Source organism: Haliotis cracherodii, unplaced genomic scaffold (genome assembly GCF_022045235.1).
Source record: "Haliotis cracherodii isolate W230 unplaced genomic scaffold, xgHalCrac1.p SCAF_7, whole genome shotgun sequence".
Classification (NCBI taxonomy): domain Eukaryota; kingdom Metazoa; phylum Mollusca; class Gastropoda; order Lepetellida; family Haliotidae; genus Haliotis; species Haliotis cracherodii.
Genome location: NW_027266330.1, coordinates 5462266 through 5480328, shown reverse-complemented (window position 1 = coordinate 5480328; position 18063 = coordinate 5462266). Strand labels below are relative to the sequence as shown.

The 18063-nt window shown below is 42.0% G+C and overlaps 1 protein-coding gene across 1 annotated transcript in view; it reads right to left on the bottom strand.

The window, feature by feature from the left end:
* Positions 1–18063, bottom strand: part of LOC139448631 (dynein axonemal heavy chain 2-like) — a 95261-nt gene that overhangs the window by 15483 nt on the left and 61715 nt on the right. The window contains exons 55-65 of the mRNA XM_071230197.1: positions 13773–13905; positions 12322–12467; positions 11612–11822; positions 10316–10432; positions 9298–9439; positions 8040–8326; positions 6688–6978; positions 5878–6093; positions 4066–4216; positions 1051–1200; positions 363–495 (exon numbers count right to left, since the gene is read on the bottom strand). Of these exons, the coding sequence (XP_071086298.1) occupies positions 363–495; positions 1051–1200; positions 4066–4216; positions 5878–6093; positions 6688–6978; positions 8040–8326; positions 9298–9439; positions 10316–10432; positions 11612–11822; positions 12322–12467; positions 13773–13905 (1977 nt within the window). The remainder of the gene's footprint in view (positions 1–362; positions 496–1050; positions 1201–4065; positions 4217–5877; positions 6094–6687; positions 6979–8039; positions 8327–9297; positions 9440–10315; positions 10433–11611; positions 11823–12321; positions 12468–13772; positions 13906–18063) is intronic.

The window sequence follows — 18063 nt, the reverse complement described above, 5'->3', positions numbered from 1 at the left end:
CCAATCCTATTGGCCCACTCCTAAATGATGAGCGTGGCCCATACCCCCCTATTCACATGACCTTATCCCCCTAAATATTTTCATTGAATTTGCAGGATTCAGGAGTTGTGTCCAAACAGAAAATTAAATACAACCTGAAAAGATTTTTGAGCAGCAAAATATTACATCAATTACACATTACTCAAGAAATTATGGCACATGGACAAGGGGTGAAATGCTGACTAGCCGGTTGGGCCATCTACTTTACAATTCAAAAAGCCCTTTGTAAATTTAACTGGCCACGGGCCAACGGGCCAGCAGTTAAATCCACCCCTGCAGAAGAGCTGCTGACTGGTCACTTTGTTACAGTTGCACAGCCTCACCTGAGAATCTCATCTTCACACTCCACCAGCTTCTTCTTCCCTGCAGCGATGCTCCTCACCAGCGTGTCCTTCTGTTCCTCCAGCTCCGGACGCTCCTTCCGGACCACAATTCCCAGTAGCTGGGCCTCCAGACCTGCAGCGCACACACAAACATTAAGGTGAACTATGGAAGCACTAGGACTGCACGGTATTATCCATATACTGCAATACGCTCTCAAAACAACATGTATTCCAATATTTCATCTTTGTTCCTGTATAGTGGGTTGAAATATACAAGTTTTGTTGTTATTTGTATCGTCTAAGATAGTATCTACACAGAAATTCATTAACAAATGATACTTCCCTTTGAAACTGATTGACAAAATGGTGAAAATATGGACATGATTTTTCTCTCACATGGTTATCTCCCCTGTATCCATAACAACAAAATGGCGGCAACTGACCATGGCAACGAGGTTCACAATATTACATTCTGCACTATTTAACAATACTGGACTCACAGACTTTCTCTTCTACTGTCACACATCCGTCTCACACATCTGACCAAGTCAGGTGACAGATTAAATAAGTGGTTTGGTGAATGATGAGCATACTAGTATGAGGGGTTATCTCCCATGAAAACAAAATCTTTGAGACTGTGAAATACATATTGCCAGATAGACTTTCCGATTTGTAAGTTTTTTCTAACCTTGCTCCTTGACTGCGAAATTGACGATGGTGGCCTTGGTGGAAATCTCTGGGGTGTAGTGGGGGTTGCTGAGCTTGGTGGTGATGTAGAAACGGAAGTCGTTGTTGTACTCAATCTCCTTGTCTCCCAGACGGATGATGTAAGCTCCACCTGCAATAGTCCCTCAGTTACAACCAGTTTGACAATTTAGCCATTTCATCAATTGGTTTCTGTTCCATGCAATCTATCATATAAATTTCCAACAAAAACAGATAACAAAAACTTTAAGGCCTGTTGTTTTAATGCTTTAAGTTATGGCAATTTGTTTATTTGTATTTTGTTTTATTCTGCCATTCTCATATGTCAACAACTACCATTAATATATTATGTGATATATATATGTGATCATTATTGATTTATTTAAGAAATTCTTTTCCTTATTTAGGTCTATGTAGATATTTCCATATTTGACATGCAAGAACAATCTACCATATTTCCTCCAATAGACATTGAGCAACAACAAAATAGGATGAAAGAGACTGTCACAGTGAAAATAGTGATACAACGATATGGAGTATAGGCCTATGGTGTTCAGTTGTGTGTAGAAAGCAGGGTTATGTCTAGGATTCCAAAGTAAGTGCCTTGAGATTATTGCATTTATATAATGCTGCTCACTAAACACTGACAAAATGCAGGCAGAGTCTCTGTGAAATCGGAAAAATACACACAAAGAACATCTGTCAGAGGAAATATGGTAATTCTTAGGCATTCATTGTGGTTCTGTGGCTATGCATCATATCAGTGCCTTTCAAACATCAATTGTGGTGCCATGCAATGCATGAAACCATTTCAATAAAAATAATCTTGCTGATAATGTGATTAAAAAATAATATGTGTGTGTTTCGTGTTTAACCCCACACTGGGCAATATTCCAGCTATAAGATGGCGATCCAGTGATCGATGTTGTGTGCATTGATCCACAGCTTCGGGGTACGAAGACACACAATTGCCAAGTCACTGAGCCTGACCACTCGATCCATTTTGTTGCCTCTTGTAGGTTGCTGGAATCCTTACGGCAAAATAATGAAAATCTACAATAAACACATTTTGAAAGTGACAAGTCATGAAACACCAATGAGAAGAATGGTGTCCAGACTGCTGATATAGAGATCATGCATTTTTACCCTTCTCAAGATTGTCTGCAAATAGGAAGAATATGCATCCAATGTAAATCTCATTGACTTGTCTTTCACATATTCTCTTGATACCTTGCCCTCCCACATTAAAAAACATCCTCTGCAGGACGGAACTATTTCATTCTTTGATCTCTTTAAACGTTTTCTTTTTCATAAACCGACACATTTTGAAAATGCATATATTCGACTTTTTTTAATATTTGATAAAATGGCCACATCAATCAAAATAAATTGTTCAGGGTGGTTAGGCATGATTTTTTGTTTGTTTTGTTTGTTATTTAATGCCGCACTCAGCAATATTCCAGCTATATGACGATGGTCTGTAAATAATTGAGTCTGGACCAGACAATCCAGTGATCGACATCATGAACATCAATCTACACAATTGGGATACGATGACATGCATCAACCAAGTGAGAGAGCCTGATCACCAAATTCTGTTAGTCGTGTCTTACGACAAGCACAGTCGCCTTTTACTTCAAGCATGGGTTGCTGAAGATCTATTCTACCCCAGGTCTTCACAGGTAGGCATGACATAATCAAACATAACAATGTCGTCAAACTGGTTCCAATCTCAATCAATGTGTTTAAGATGGACTTGAGCACAAAAACATATCTTTTCAGGTTTCAAGTTGATTATGTGTTTTCATTGTCTTTCAGTATACCAATTTTTGGCAACAATGCAGTTTATAAACCAGGTGCAGCTTACTAGACCTTATTGGTTCAGGCTGCCAACTATGGCTCTCGCTACACAGAGCTCACATGCCATTTTGATCCTCAGGGTTAGTTGTGTTACGGTTAGTAACCCCCAACTCTATCCTCAGTCCTTGGAGCTCCTTTCTGATCAGGGCACCCCTTTACGATCATTAGGGTTAGGTACACCTTTCTGATCAAACACCCCTTTACGATCATTAGGGTTAGGTACACCTTTCTGATCAAACACCCCTTCACGATACTTAGGGTTAGGTACAACCTTTCCGATCAAACACCCCTTCACGATCCTTAGGGTTAGGTACACCTTTCTGATCAAATACCCCTTCACGATCATTAGGGTTAGGTACACCTTTCCGATCAAACACCCCTTCACGATACTTAGGGTTCGGTACACCTTTCTGATCAAATACCCCTTCACGATCATTAGGGTTAGGTACACCTTTCCAATCAAACATCTCTTACCGAACCTTAGGGTCGGGCACCACTTGCCAAAGAAACACCTCTTTATGAACCTTAAGGTCAGGCACCCCATTAAGATCCTTTGGGTTGACTTTGACATCGGGTATGGCTAGCTATCTTTTTTAACAAATTAATCCAATGTAATTTGAGTAAACTCCATATAATTTTTACCAAGTTTCGAGTTTCACAGAGAAATTGGCTACTGTGCATGTGCATAAAAGTTAACAATTGGGTGTCAATTGGGTGTAGATGGGCACTTATTTCTGATAACACACATGGTTCCGTGGTAAAGTGTTGGACAATTTGATGAAGTCATTAGCCAAGCATCACATCAATCTGGCAACGAGATCCTCCATGCGGCACTAATTAAAGTCCGAGGGCGGTAAGGGCACTCGTCTCCAAGTTGTCAATATCCACTGCCTGGAAATCTTAGACTGTATTAGATTGGCCTTAACAATAATAAGTAATTTTATAATGCCCTATAACAATAATAAATCATTTAATAATGACCTATAACAATAACAAGTCATTTTATAAATTATGTATTTTGTGGCTCAAGAAGCCATCAAGGTACAATGACACATAAATAACCCATTAACAACGTCATCATGTGATGAAGATGAGGATGGGGCCGTTATAAAGGAAGCTTGAGGTGTGGAGGACTGACCGATCTTGATGAGGGATCTGTTGAGGATGGGGTCCAGTGAGGGGTCCAGCTTCTCCTGCACATTCTGCAGCAGGACGGGCAGGCCAAACTGTATTGCACTCTCCATCGTGCGCATGTAGTCAGACTGCTGCAGATCTATCACCTTCAGACCCTGGAGGAACATCAACATTCAGCTATTACAATCATACATAGATATTATTACATGAGCATGTGTGTCATACGGATTTTACGAAACGAGTGTCGGAATTCCTGGGTATCTCGAGCGAGAGTGAGGGTAATAATTTCTTTATCTAGGATGTCGTTTCTAGTGGGATATCATTCTGATCTTACGTCGTCGCAATAAGATTTGTATGCTGTCCCCAATGCCGTCTGGATGACGTAAACACTAGCGGACATACAATTTTTACGAACTCGGTTGTTTCTAACCTGAGGGTAATTACTGGCTTAGTGCACATGTAAGACAACTCCAAATAGACTATTGTAAGTAAATGTTCAGTCTGAGTTTGTAAAAAATGACAACATGCAACTTAGTAGAAATGTCACAATATGACGATCTCCGATCCAGTTGCAATATTTTGTTCACAATACGTATCATGATACTGAATTTGTGACAATCTGTATAATTCACAGGGCATAAATACTGTTAAGATGGCTTGAAACTTCCTGCATATCTGGTCTCTTTTAAAAATAAATATGTCTCATTTCAATCAATGTTATTCAAATTACAGAAAACTAGAGCATTAAAACCAGTTAGAAAAAAACTAGAACAGAATTTAAGTCTTAAAACTTAGCATAAATTAACAAAGATAAAATTGTTTCTGAAAACATAGGACTCATTTTGCCAACGAGGTCCTACCACTGCTGCTAGGGTTCACTGTGTGAAGTGATACTGGATTAAATTATGTAACAATATAGGTAGTTGTGTATCGTGTATCGTATTGTCTGGGAATATTATCCATGCACTGATGTATTGGTGAATTGTGACATCCCTATCACTCAGGATGAAATACGAAGTTACTGCTTATTGAAAAAGTTGAAATCCTACCAAGTGACAAAACACTGACTCGTTCGTGGTTCCATGGGCCATGTTACATTAAATTGTGATTTATGACTTTCAGAGATGATACAGGGGACAAATGTGACCCACCTGGAGAAAATGGACTTATGGTTGCTGGGATACAATTGTGCTAAGACTACAAAAATATCATTTCTCGCAGGTTTGTCATGTAATAAAAACATTATTTGAAAACCTTTCAGCGTATATGTTTACTTTCAATTCATCGGATATTATGTTTAAAACTGCAATTATTACAAAAGCGTTTTAAGTCAGAAAATGAGTTTTATGTTTGATGCCATGTATCTCTGTAAAAAATATGAATTGAAGCTTGTGAATTGCATTTTTGTGTTCCGAAGACACTGTAGTTTTAAAACATAATAGTGAGTATGGTTTTACGCCGCTTTTAGCAATATTCCAGCAATATCACAGCAGGGGACACCAGAAATGGGCTTCACACATTGTACCCATGTCGGGAATCGAACCCGGGTCCTCGGCGTGACGAGCAAACGCTTTAACCACTAGGCTACCCGACCGCCCCTTAAAACATAATCAAAAGTCAAACTGTGATTTTTCACACATAAGCTCCCTTATCTCCAGGTTGGTCCCATACTTTGAAAGAAAATGAATGTGAATTTTGCTCAGACTTGTTCTTTGGTTTTAAGATGAACAATTAAAAGTATCTCAATCTAATACTTCAGACATAAGCAACAAAATAAGCTCTTCAAGACATACCCAGTGTCAGTCAATATTCCTACCTTAGACACTTCCATATTCTTGATCCACTTGATGGCTTGTCCCTGGGGGTCAATCATCAGGGGCCAGCGACTGCCACGGGTGACGATCACACCGTTCTCCGTGGAGAAGGCGTCGCTAGGCAGACCCTGGATGTTCCAGTCCCGCACCTGAGTCGGCTTGGCCATGAAGTTACAAAAACTGAAGTCCGGCGCACACGGCACACCGAGCTTTCTCACCTGGGGACAATGTCAAACAAATGAGTGAATTTGGTTTGATGCCGTTTCGAAGAGTATTTCAGTGGTATACTAGCATGTCGGATTGATGAGGTGGAAAGCCCAAATTGAAGTAGGTGTAAGCCGTTTACTACTTTGGTGACGGACCAGCATGATGTGTTGCTGACAAACCAAGAATCATTATCAAGGTGAACCGGGATTCAAACCCACGATCATCGGATTCTGGCATGAGTGGGTCAAGAAGACACGACATGACAAATGGACACTACATGAAGGCACAACATGACAACAAGACATAGGGACACTCCATGAAGACACTATAAAGGAAACCCCATGAGGACACTCTCAAAGACACAACAAAAGGACACCCCCAAAGACATAACACAAGGACACCCCATGAGGCCACTACATGAGGACACCCCCAAAGACACATCACAAAGGACATTCCATGACTACACCCCATGAGGAAACCCCTTAAAGACACAACACAAGGACACTCCATGAGGTCACCCCAAAGACACAACGCTATGGCAACCCATGAGGACACCTACATAAACACCCCCGATGACACCCCCAAGGAACCCCCCATGCCCCTACCTCCTGCATCCACCGCTGCTGCACCATCTCGTCCCTGTAGTTGGAAAGGAAGGGCCCCATGTAGGACAGGAAGGCTGCCGCTATGAGACAGTCCCCCACCAGGTAGCCCATCCTCTCCTCCAGGTCCTTGACCGTCTCCTCCCACCGGATCCGCTCCCCAGCCAGACCAGACACCAGCTTGGACGCACGGTCAAGCATCATCTCGGTGTGCTCCGCCTTCCTCTTCAGCTCCTCCTTCTGGGCAAGCTTTTCGTCGTACTGCCTCTTCAGCTCCGCCATCTTGGCTTCCACCTAAGGGGAACATTTGCAGAGGTTTTGTTTGTTAGTTTGTTTGTTGTTTAACGCCACACCCAGCAAAATTCCAGCTATATGACAGGTCTGTAAATAATCGAGTCTGGACCAGATAATCCAGTGATTGATATCATTAGCATCGATCTACGATGACGTCCATCAACCAAGTCAGCGAGCCTGACCACCCAATCCCGTTAGTCGCCTCTTACAGCAAGCATGAGTTGCTAAAGACCTATTCTCTACCCTGATCTTCATGGTCATTTGTAGGGGTATTCATAAGATAAATACAAATCATATAAGTGTTATCGATTATTAGTGTCATTAGGTATAGTGATCTGACGAATAAACAAATGACCAAGTTCTGTACATCGATTAATTAAACATACGAAATAAGAGAAGCTCAGGCTGGATATTGTGATTGTGACACAACAGATGCCATGTTGTCAGGAGAGTTTTAAGAGATATTTGATAACTAAAAAGAAATGGGCTGCTGAACGCAACCTGACTATGGGCTTTAATGTTTGGTGAAATTTCGTTTAAAGTCAAATTCCAGATTATTGCACTCACCAAACGATATACATGTGTCTGGGTGGCTGCTTGTACTAGCTTGGACTAATGCAGGTTTTACAGTGCTAGCCCAATGAGATACCATGTCATGTTTAACCAACTCGACTCCTAGCTGACCAGTCCTTGTTTTATCCCCTGTATGTCTCCACTACACCACGGAGACCATTATATGGGACTTGAAGCTGCAGAAATCTTCTAGACCTTTCACAAGAACGCTATTTTTTCTTGAAAATATGGAACTTGGCAGCACGCCATGAATATACTTTTCTTCTATTTTGAGTAAGATAATATTTGTATCAAAACCAAATTATTTTGATTATTTCTTCCATTCTGCTTTTTAGATAAACAGGGTGGATCAAATAAAAAAAATAATGCCATGCAAGCATATGGTGTCTTCCATTGTAAATAAGATCTCATTGTATTCTAGAGTGATGTCCGTATCCTGCTGACTGAGCACAATCACTGACTTCCTCCTAAGACTGTAACAGACCTACCTCAGCTAGTTTGGCCTTAGCATCAGCAAGTGCAGCTTGTTTCTCATTCAGCTGAGACTGGGCAGCCTGCAGACGCTGTCTCTTGGGTTCCACGACTCGGAAGATCCGCCCGTACACCTCCATAGCGCGCACCCACATACACAGGGACTTGGCGGCGGTCGACACACGCCCGATAATCTCGGGGTGGAAGTCAGACTGCTGGCAGTATGAGCCAATCTTCTTCAGAATACGGTCTGTAATGTTGTCCTTGTCAAAGTTCATCAGCTGCTTCAAGAAGTTGCCATCACCTAAGAGAGACAGAATCACTGATGAAGCTGGGTCACTATCCAAGAGTTGCCTAGCAACCATTTATCATACTGTGAACCCCTGCTGGGGTCCAAATTAACAAAAGGGATGTAAATAAATGACACAATGAAAAATTACAAATGTTATCAAAACATAACTATGCTGAAAACAGTCACTGAAACACTGTAAACTTAAGGTCCAAAACACAACTGGGGCACCTGCATCCAATACATCACCATCGTATAACCATTTCCTGTTTGTTCAATGTCTAGCTTTCGTGGCAATGCTGTAACATATCATTTATGTGGACTAGTAATAAAATAAAACAAAGGCAAGAAGTGAGTTCAAAACATGAAAAAAGCAATATTTTCTCAGAAAATCCACTTATCGAAATCAAACTTTGCACTGCACCTCTCCTATTGGTATAGGAACTGTACTCTGATTGGAAAAGAATCCATGAAGCAGTTTTCAAGTGATATGTCACACAAATGTTGAAGTAAAAAAAGTATCCTAAGTTTAAAACATGAAAAAAATCATATTTTCTCAGAAATTCCACATATCACAATCGCTATCACCTCTTCTATTAGTATGGCAACTGTTCACAAAACTTTAAAAGAATCCATGCAGTAGTTTTCAAGTTATAGGTCATACAAATGTTTAAGTTAAACAAATTCCAAGTAAAAAAATGAAAATTAATGTATTTTTTCATAAAATCCAAATATTGAAATCAAACTTTGCATTGTATCCCTCCTATTAGAATAGAAAGTGATCACCAAGTGTGAAAAAAATCTATGCAGTAGTTTTCAAGTTTTGGGGCGCACAAAAAAAATGTCCTCAGAAGGACGGACGGAATTCTTTGGTATAACTATACATCGCCTTTTAGGTCGAGGGCATAATAAATATTAACACTTTACGTATACTAAATTTTAACCATGTAGTTATTCAGTTTCTTATAAATAATGAGGGTTCTCACCTAGCTGTCTCTTGGCTTCCGGCCATGTTGGGTCATTTCCCCGGAGAATCATAACAGCCTCCATAACCTTCTCTACCAGAGCGGGGGGTCGGCCATACGACTTGATCTCTGTTATGTCCTTCTTGCTGAGTGACTCCAGAGCCTGGTGTGGAGAAGATGATGTGCTTATGATGAAACTACTTCATTCTTTGTGTTGTAGAGAACCAGTCAGGCTACTGTTTAGTTCTTTGTGCAATAGCAGTTCAACTTTGATCATACCTTTGTAGGTCAGTGTGACCTGTATCCCACCCTACACTGTCGGTCAGGGTGACCTGTATCCCACCCTACACTGTCGGTCAGTGTGACCTGTATCCCACCCTACATTGTCGGTCAGTGTGACCTGTATCCCACCCTACACTGTCGGTCAGTGTGACCTGTATCCCACCCTACACTGTCGGTCAGGGTGACCTGTACCCATGTACTGTAGGTCCGTGTGACCTGTACCCATGTACTGTAGGTCCGTGTGACCTGTATATCTACACTGTAGGTCCGTGCGACCTGTATCTCGACACTGTCGGTCAGTGTGACCTGTACTCATGTACTGTAGGTCAGTGTGACCTGTACCCTCGTACTATAGGTCTGTGTGACCTGTATATCAGTGCGACCTGTATCTCGACACTGTCGGTCAGTGTGACCTGTACGCATGCACTGTAGGTCAGTATGACCTCTACCCATGTACTGTAAGTCAGCATGAACTACTCATCCCCGACGGTCAATGTGACCAAGAGGGCATTTGGACAAAGTGTTTGTAGCAGCTATTGTAAGTAGATACGTAAAACTATGGGACTTACAATAATTGTAGACCTGAGATTGCTCTGTGCAAGTGAGCCCTGCACTCATCAGTACATGACCTGTGTCCTACCCGATAGGTCGGAGTGACCTGTAACCATAGCCTCTAGGTCACTGTGACCTGTTACCATAACCTGGAGGTCACTGAGACCAATGTCCTACCCAACAGGTCACTGTGACTTGTGCTCACCTTGATGGCCTCCTGCAGGGCTGGCAGGGCTTCATCCAGGTCATGCTGGGCCAGGTCGGCCATGTGTTGACACTTTGTCTCTTCCTCTGCAATACGCTCGCCCTTCTGAGCCACAGACTGAAACAAACAAACAAACAAACAGTGTAATCTTTTCCTTCTAGGCTAATATAGATAAAAAAGATGTGAATGACTTGAATCAAATTTGCTTGGTGTGCCAATTGACGAGTCCCCTTTTAAAGTCGTTTAATATTTCAGTCATATCATGGCATGCCAGCATAATATCGGAAGAAATTAGCTGAATGTACGCAAAAACAAAAATAAAGTCTTGGGCAATAAGCACATTCTTATTTTAGCATTAATTGTACACCTATAAAATGGTGAGTTGATTAGAAAATCAGCTGGGCCAGATAAGCTGTACCCACCCCAGATGACACACTCCGACGATGACATGCTCCCATCCCCCCCCAAATCCAGATGACACAATCCGACACAACATGATACACTCAAATGCCAGATGATACGCACCAGCCCATTCTAGATGACATGCCCACCCCCCAGGTGACATGCCCACACCCCATGTTACCAGCCCCCTCATGATAACATGCCCACACCCTAGGTGACCAGCCCCCTCCAGATGACATGCCCACACCCCATGTTACCAGCCCCCTCATGATGACATGCCCACACCCCATGTTACCAGCCCCCTCCAGATGACATGCCCACACCCCATGTTACCAGCCCCCTCATGATAACATGCCCTAACCCTAGGTGACCAGCCCCCTCCAGATGACGTGCCCACACCCCATGTTACCAGCCCCCTCATGATGACATGCCCACACCATAGGTGACCAGCCCCCTCATGATGACATGCCCACACCCTAGGTGACCAGCCCCCTCATGATGACATTCCCACACCCCATGTGACCAGCCCCCTCATGATGACATGCCCACACCCTAGGTGACCAGCTCCCTCCAGATGACATGCCCACACCCCAGGTGACCAGCCCCCTCATGATGACATTCCCACACCCCATGTGACCAGCCCCCTCCAGGTGACATGCCCACACCCTAGGTGACCAGCCCCCTCCAGGTGACATGCCCACACCCCAGGTGACCAGCCCCCTCCAGATGACATGCCCACACCCCAGGTGACCAGCCCCCTCCAGATGACATGCCCACACCCCAGGTGACCAGCCCCCTCCAGATGACATGCCCACACCCCAGGTGACCAGCCCCCCTCCAGATGACATGCCCACACCCCAGGTGACCAGCCCCCTCCAGGTGACATGCCCTCACCTTCTGTTGCTCATCCGCCTCCCTCTTCTGCTGGACGATGATGACCAGGTATTCCTCGCACTGCTTCTGGAACTGCGCCACCTTCGTCTTGGCGTCCTCCAACTCCACCGACATCTTCTCCACCTTCTCCCGCGTATCATCAATTTTACTCAGACCGTTCTTCAGCTTGTTGGCAGCGTCGCCCAGCTCCTTCTTCTTCTCATTCAACAGTCTGTAACAGAATCACCAACTGATTTACAACATCAGGTATGTTGACCATCTCAAACTGTCGTGTCAATCTCTCACCTCTATGAAGCAAGTCAAGCTCACTTTCCTTTTTCATTTGGACATTTGGATTCATGATTTTGGTGTATCCTCCCCTGGGAGTTGAGAATGCAATTTGAAGGCACATTATCCATTCAGGGTATTAATGTAAAGTGACTGAGCATTCACATGTAGTGAAGTGTTGTACATATAAGCCATTTATTCAAGCTAATTCAAATATTATCAATATTATTCTTTTCATCATCAAATGATGTGCGTGTGGTTTGTTTATAACCGTATAAATCCACCTTCCAGCTAAGTGATGGCGGCATGTAACTAATCGAGTCAGAACAAGAGAACCCAGTGACTGATATTGTGAGCAATGATCCTTGCCATCAGGGTACATTGACACGCTATCCACGCCTGACTGTCCAGTCCCGCAGAGGTTGTTAGTGACCGATTCTTACTTCTTATATCCTGACACCAGTTCGAGGTAGTTGGTGGGCGTGACGTAGTTGTGACGTCTCATCTCGAGCAGCATCCTCTTGGAGAACTCTGACACAGACTTGTGCATGACGGAGAAGATCTTTGCGAGGGAAGGCTTCAGCTTGTTCTGGAAGGGAAAGTAAAGAATAAAACTGCAGTGAAGCTCACATGTAGCTCACCTGGATATGTAGACAACTGTTTAAAAATGTCAACGAAGAGAGACTCTCAACAAAGGTTGCTGTCAGCATTGCTATTAAAATATTTTCTGTATAAGTACCGCAGACCAAAAATTAACAACATAATCCTAATGATCTGACAAAACTATGATAAAAATAACAGTTCTAAATCCTAAGAAGGAACACACACGCTGAAGTTCAGCTTCTTCAGTCTGGTAATATTTGTTTGTTTGTTTGTTATTCAATGGCGCACCCAGCAATATTCCCGCTATCTGAACCAGACAATCCAGTGATTGACATCATCAGCATCGATCCAAGCAATTAGGATACAATGACATGGACCAACCAAGTCAGCGAGTCTGACCAGAGTTGCCTCTTTCGGCAAGCATGGGTTACTGAAAACCTATTCTCTACCCACATCTTCACGGATCAGTTAGGTGATAAAATGGCTGCATAATGGTCACTGTGACCGCCAATATTGAAAATAAATTGGATTCACACCACATCAACAAATTGGAATGTCATCATTGCTGGGAACAAACATGACAGGTTTAAGGTCACTGGTCCCACGGTTTCCGAGGAGGTTGTTGTTGTTTTCAGTGCAAAGAGATGCATTTTGAGAATGATAAGAACATGGTCCAAACACCAAGGTCAAATGAAGATGGTAACTGAATATGGCAGAGACTAGAACACATGTATTGTCAAGTCCCACTAATCACTGATCTACTGAAAAAACACTTCTTCATTTCATATCTGTGACCAACCATGAGGTGAAGGACCTTGTGGGTGAAAAATTACACATTGACTTAGTATCTTAGGACCACAAAAGTACAACTGATACATCGGAACTCATTTTCTGCAAAGTCTCATTTTCAAACTTATGACTGTTAGTGTAATAATTGCAGTTTTTAGATATAATGTCTGTTTAATTGAAAGTAGACATGTATGCTGAAATGCTTTGAAATAATGTTTACAAACTAACAACGAAATATATGATACATTTTTACAATCCGCACATGTAGAACTGTGACTATTCAGAGAGATATATTCAACTTAACACAGGGAATATATAAGACATGTATAAACTTCCTGTTAAGACCTATACCCTGCAAAACTGCCTCGTTACATGGCGACATCAAACATGTTTATTTTATGACGTGACAGCACAATTGTACCCCAACAACCATAAAGTCCCCTTTTCTCCAGGTGGGTCACATTTATTGACCTGACTGACAACTGTTTGAGAACTGACTGACCTCCTCCTCGCTGCCCAGGGTCATCTCGGCCAGGTACTTGTCGGCGACCTCCAGCAGGGCATCCTGCGGCCACTCACTGAACCAGTCAATGGTGGTACAGTTGACGAAAGCAGGGTACATACGCATACGGTTCCTGCAAACACATAGCGACACAACTCACACTACAGTTTCAAAACAAATATAGTGTGAGCAAATGATTTAGAATATGACATCTTTGACTCCTAAGGAAAACTGCAAACACTGCCCAAGGTCTTTTGGCTTTCAAAGAACCCCAGACAGTCAGTCGGTAAACTCTGAGGAACGCCATCATTCGGAGAGTATCGACAGGTCAAGGTGCTTTTCCCGCTGAAAAAGACAGTTGAGCTAAGCTTTGCACTTCCGACTCCCTCACTTACTACTGAATTTAAGTTTGCTCCCAGGAAACATGCAAATCAAACTGGATACATATTATTAGAATTTAAATAATTTCCTGTTTATTTTATCATGTAGGCTAATTACTTTATATGATATCCTGTGATCTTTATAACTTATAAGCTGAAATGTTCTACTGGTTAGAATGTATGTCACTTAATTGTTGCTTTAAAGTTTAATCTTTAGAACCACGGCCAGCAATAATCAAGCTACATCAAGGTGTAAACACTGAACTAGATGACCCAGTGACTGATACAATGAGCACTGTTCTACAATTTTCAACCAAGTCAATCGCCTCTTAGGTTTCTTTGTACATGTGTTTCTTGTTTAAAGCTGCACTCAGCATTATTCCAGCTATACCATGGCCTGTAAATAATTTAGTCTGGACCAGGCACATCAGTCATCGATATTGGGATTAATGATCCACCCAGTCACGGTACAAGGACATGCAATCATCAAGTCACCGAGCCTGATCACCCCACCCATTAAGTCACCTCTTACAATCAGCAAAAGGGAGTGGGGACCCATTCTAACCCAGAATCTCCCCTGGGGTCCTCAGTTAAAGGTGATCATTATTCTGTCAGGTTAAATGGAGATCCAAAAGTTAAAGCAGAGATCATCTTCTAACAGCTAAAATCAGGAAAACATTCTATCTGGTGAGATGAAGATGAAGATCCATCAGTTGAAATGGAAATGTCAATCATGAAATAGCAATCATGAAATGGCGATCATGAAATGGCAATCATGAAATGGCAATCATCAACTCTCAGCTAAAATGGTGACCATGATCCATTAATTGAAATGAAAATGGCGACCATAAACTTACAAGTAAAATGGCGACCATGATCCATCAATTGAAATGAAAATGGCGACCATAAACTTACAAGTAAAATGGCGACCATGATCCATCAATTGAAATGAAAATGGCGACCATAAACTTACAAGTAAAATGGCGACCATGCTGGTTCACACTTAGAAGCCAAATGTAGTTGACAACATCTAAAACTACTTTCATTCCACACAAAACTAGAAACGACAGACACCACAAAGTGTAGAAATCATGCCAGCCCACATATAAGCTTCAAAATAACATCCAAAATATCATACCTTTTGTCTGCCACTGAGAAAAAATACTTATCCCATCACCAGAAAAATTCAAAGAAATAATTAATGACAGAATAACATCTAACATCTATTTACATGAACAACGGAAAATTCGGGAAACAGACTAACAAAACATGCACCTGATAAATCTGATAGGATATATCAGGGATTGAAAGTAACCCATTCTTTTATTTAATTGTTTGATAGGTATTACTTACAATGTGACGGATGACAAAGAAGACACAATATATCGATAACAACTTTTTTATTTACTGTAAAGAATAAATATAGATCCTTATCTGTTGTCAAGCAAGACTGAATGCACATGCCGAGTGCCGGCAGGGTAACAACAAGTACCTTCTAGTAACGTCTATTGGTATGATGTGGCCAGGGATCAAACACTGTACCTTCCACTCTCCTTGAGGAGGATCTATCAGTAGACAATGAAGGCGGTCTCTGCTACTGCGAGTATATTTATGTTCTGCCGTGGTTTTCTATTGCAATGATCGTTTTAGAAAGCTGACACGTAATTTGATCAAGAAATCAGGCATCCTTCATTTAAAGATCATCCAACACGACCTTCTTTCAAGTTGTACTCAGATCTTGACGCAGAGAGGTAAGGTATCGGAGTGAAAGATCTGATTTAATGAGATTGGCATAAAACACAGCAAGTATCTAGCAAGTATCTAGCTAGGCAACCTATGGCACATATAGATATCATGGGTTAAGACACACTGGGCTGATATGCGTTGTATTGGTCACTTAATATTATTCTGCTCAGCCAATGAAATGAAGTCGTGTATAAGTCATGGTTGCCAAATGAACCCTACTATGTGCATGATCTTTGTCAGAACCCTTCCAATTTTTTATGGACAGGGAAGCTATGGCGAGGAACAAAAACGTGTCAGCTGTAAACAAAACCGTCATTGGTCTGAGAACTGGCTTCTTTTCCTCTTTATGATTGGAGGAATGAAGTGTATACAACCCCGTGACGTATTGAGGATAGTACTTGTTGGATAGTAAGCACATCACATCTTCCTTGAGCATACATATATATACGTCTAAATTCCTGTTCATGAAAGATCAATATTACATTGAACACTTCTAGAAACACAGTACATTTGTATGTAAATATTTGTAAGGCCTAAGCCCACAGGTCATCGTGAGTGTATTTACCACGCCTTCTAGTGTTCAAACGGGTAACAGATGAAACTTGGAAGCAGCCTTGCTCATAGAGTCATATGACTGAGAGATAAGTCAGCTCTTCTAATATTTCTAATGAAATAGACCACATCATGCATGACAACACACAAGAGGGAATGGTGAGTTGGATTTAACGCTGCTGTGAACAGTGTGTCAGTTATATTCCGTGACAGCTTCATGTGGGAGGACGCACGACAGCAGTGGTAGAAACTGGCACCAGTCCTGCAGTCCTGCCAAACTGCCCAATAGTAAAGGTATCATAAGGGCTAGTAGAAATTTGCCATTTTTAAGGGTTTTGCTATATGTTATCATTAATTGGACGAGAAGACCAAAACGTTATTTCCATCGCTGTGCACGCACTAACAGTTTACAACTAAGTGAAACGCATGAGCATGGGTATGGTGCTGAGAAGACAAAATTCAAGAGATTTGAACGACGATCACACGTTTCTGACATGCCAAATGGACGCAGCTCTGCACAGCTAATTCAAGCGCCTTGGACGAGTGGACTACACATGCTTCCCAATGTAAGTAAGTTAAGCACTGGTCGTAGTATGCATTTTGCACAAATTTCCATGGACTCTGTATTGTGAGAAATGTCTATACGTGTTATGTTACGATTGTGATCACAATGACGAGTGACGGAGACTTAGCATGTATATAGCAGAACCCACAGCCACAAGGTACGTGCATGACACCACCACAAGGCCCCGCCGCTAAGCTGTTGTCGCAGTGTGCGCAGCGCTGATGCATATGAAGAGTTAGGTGCGCGCTGCTTATTGTGATCTACAGAGGCAGGAGACCACGTAGCATCCTCACTAACTCCCTCATCACTAGCAGCGCAGCAGGGAGCGAAAACAATTGCTTTAAAAATAATATAAGTCTTATCGGTACATTCATGACATTCATACTCATTTACTCTAATAGTTATATATCAGTTAATTGTAAACTGTTCTCTAAACATACTGGGTCTTCTGAAAAATAATGTGTTATGTGTTATTCTTAAAGCGCTGCCTGGAAAATAATCTCAAACAAAAATCTCCAAATGTCACAAAAATGTATAAATTCGACCACAACGTCGAAATACCTGAAAATCACAAAAATGTTGCACCATAAACTCAGGTTATAACTGAGACAAATGTAACAAATTCTGTAAGAAATCAACATAAAAAAGTTAGGGGAAGTCCCCCTTCCACATTATGAAAGGGGATGAGGTTTTTTTTCTTTCACTAATGGGGGTAAAGCACACAAACTTCATTGGAGCATCCTTGGAGACACTAATACTGACCTACTTTACTTTCTGATGCCTCTGTGGTCCAGTGGATAGAGTGTCTGCCTGAGAGCAAATTGTCAGCGTTTTCATCCCCAGACACATAACAAAAGACGTTAAAAGGTGGTGGTACCCTGCCATGAGCTCGGCATTTTGGGGATAGAATAAAAACTGGTCAGCATGGAGTCCGTATACTGGGGAGTCATGGTAAACTGAAGATCTCCTGGCAGATCCAGGCGGTCCAATATATGTAAACGAAACAGTGAGATTGACTGCAGAATAATCTGCTTTAAGACACAGTGAG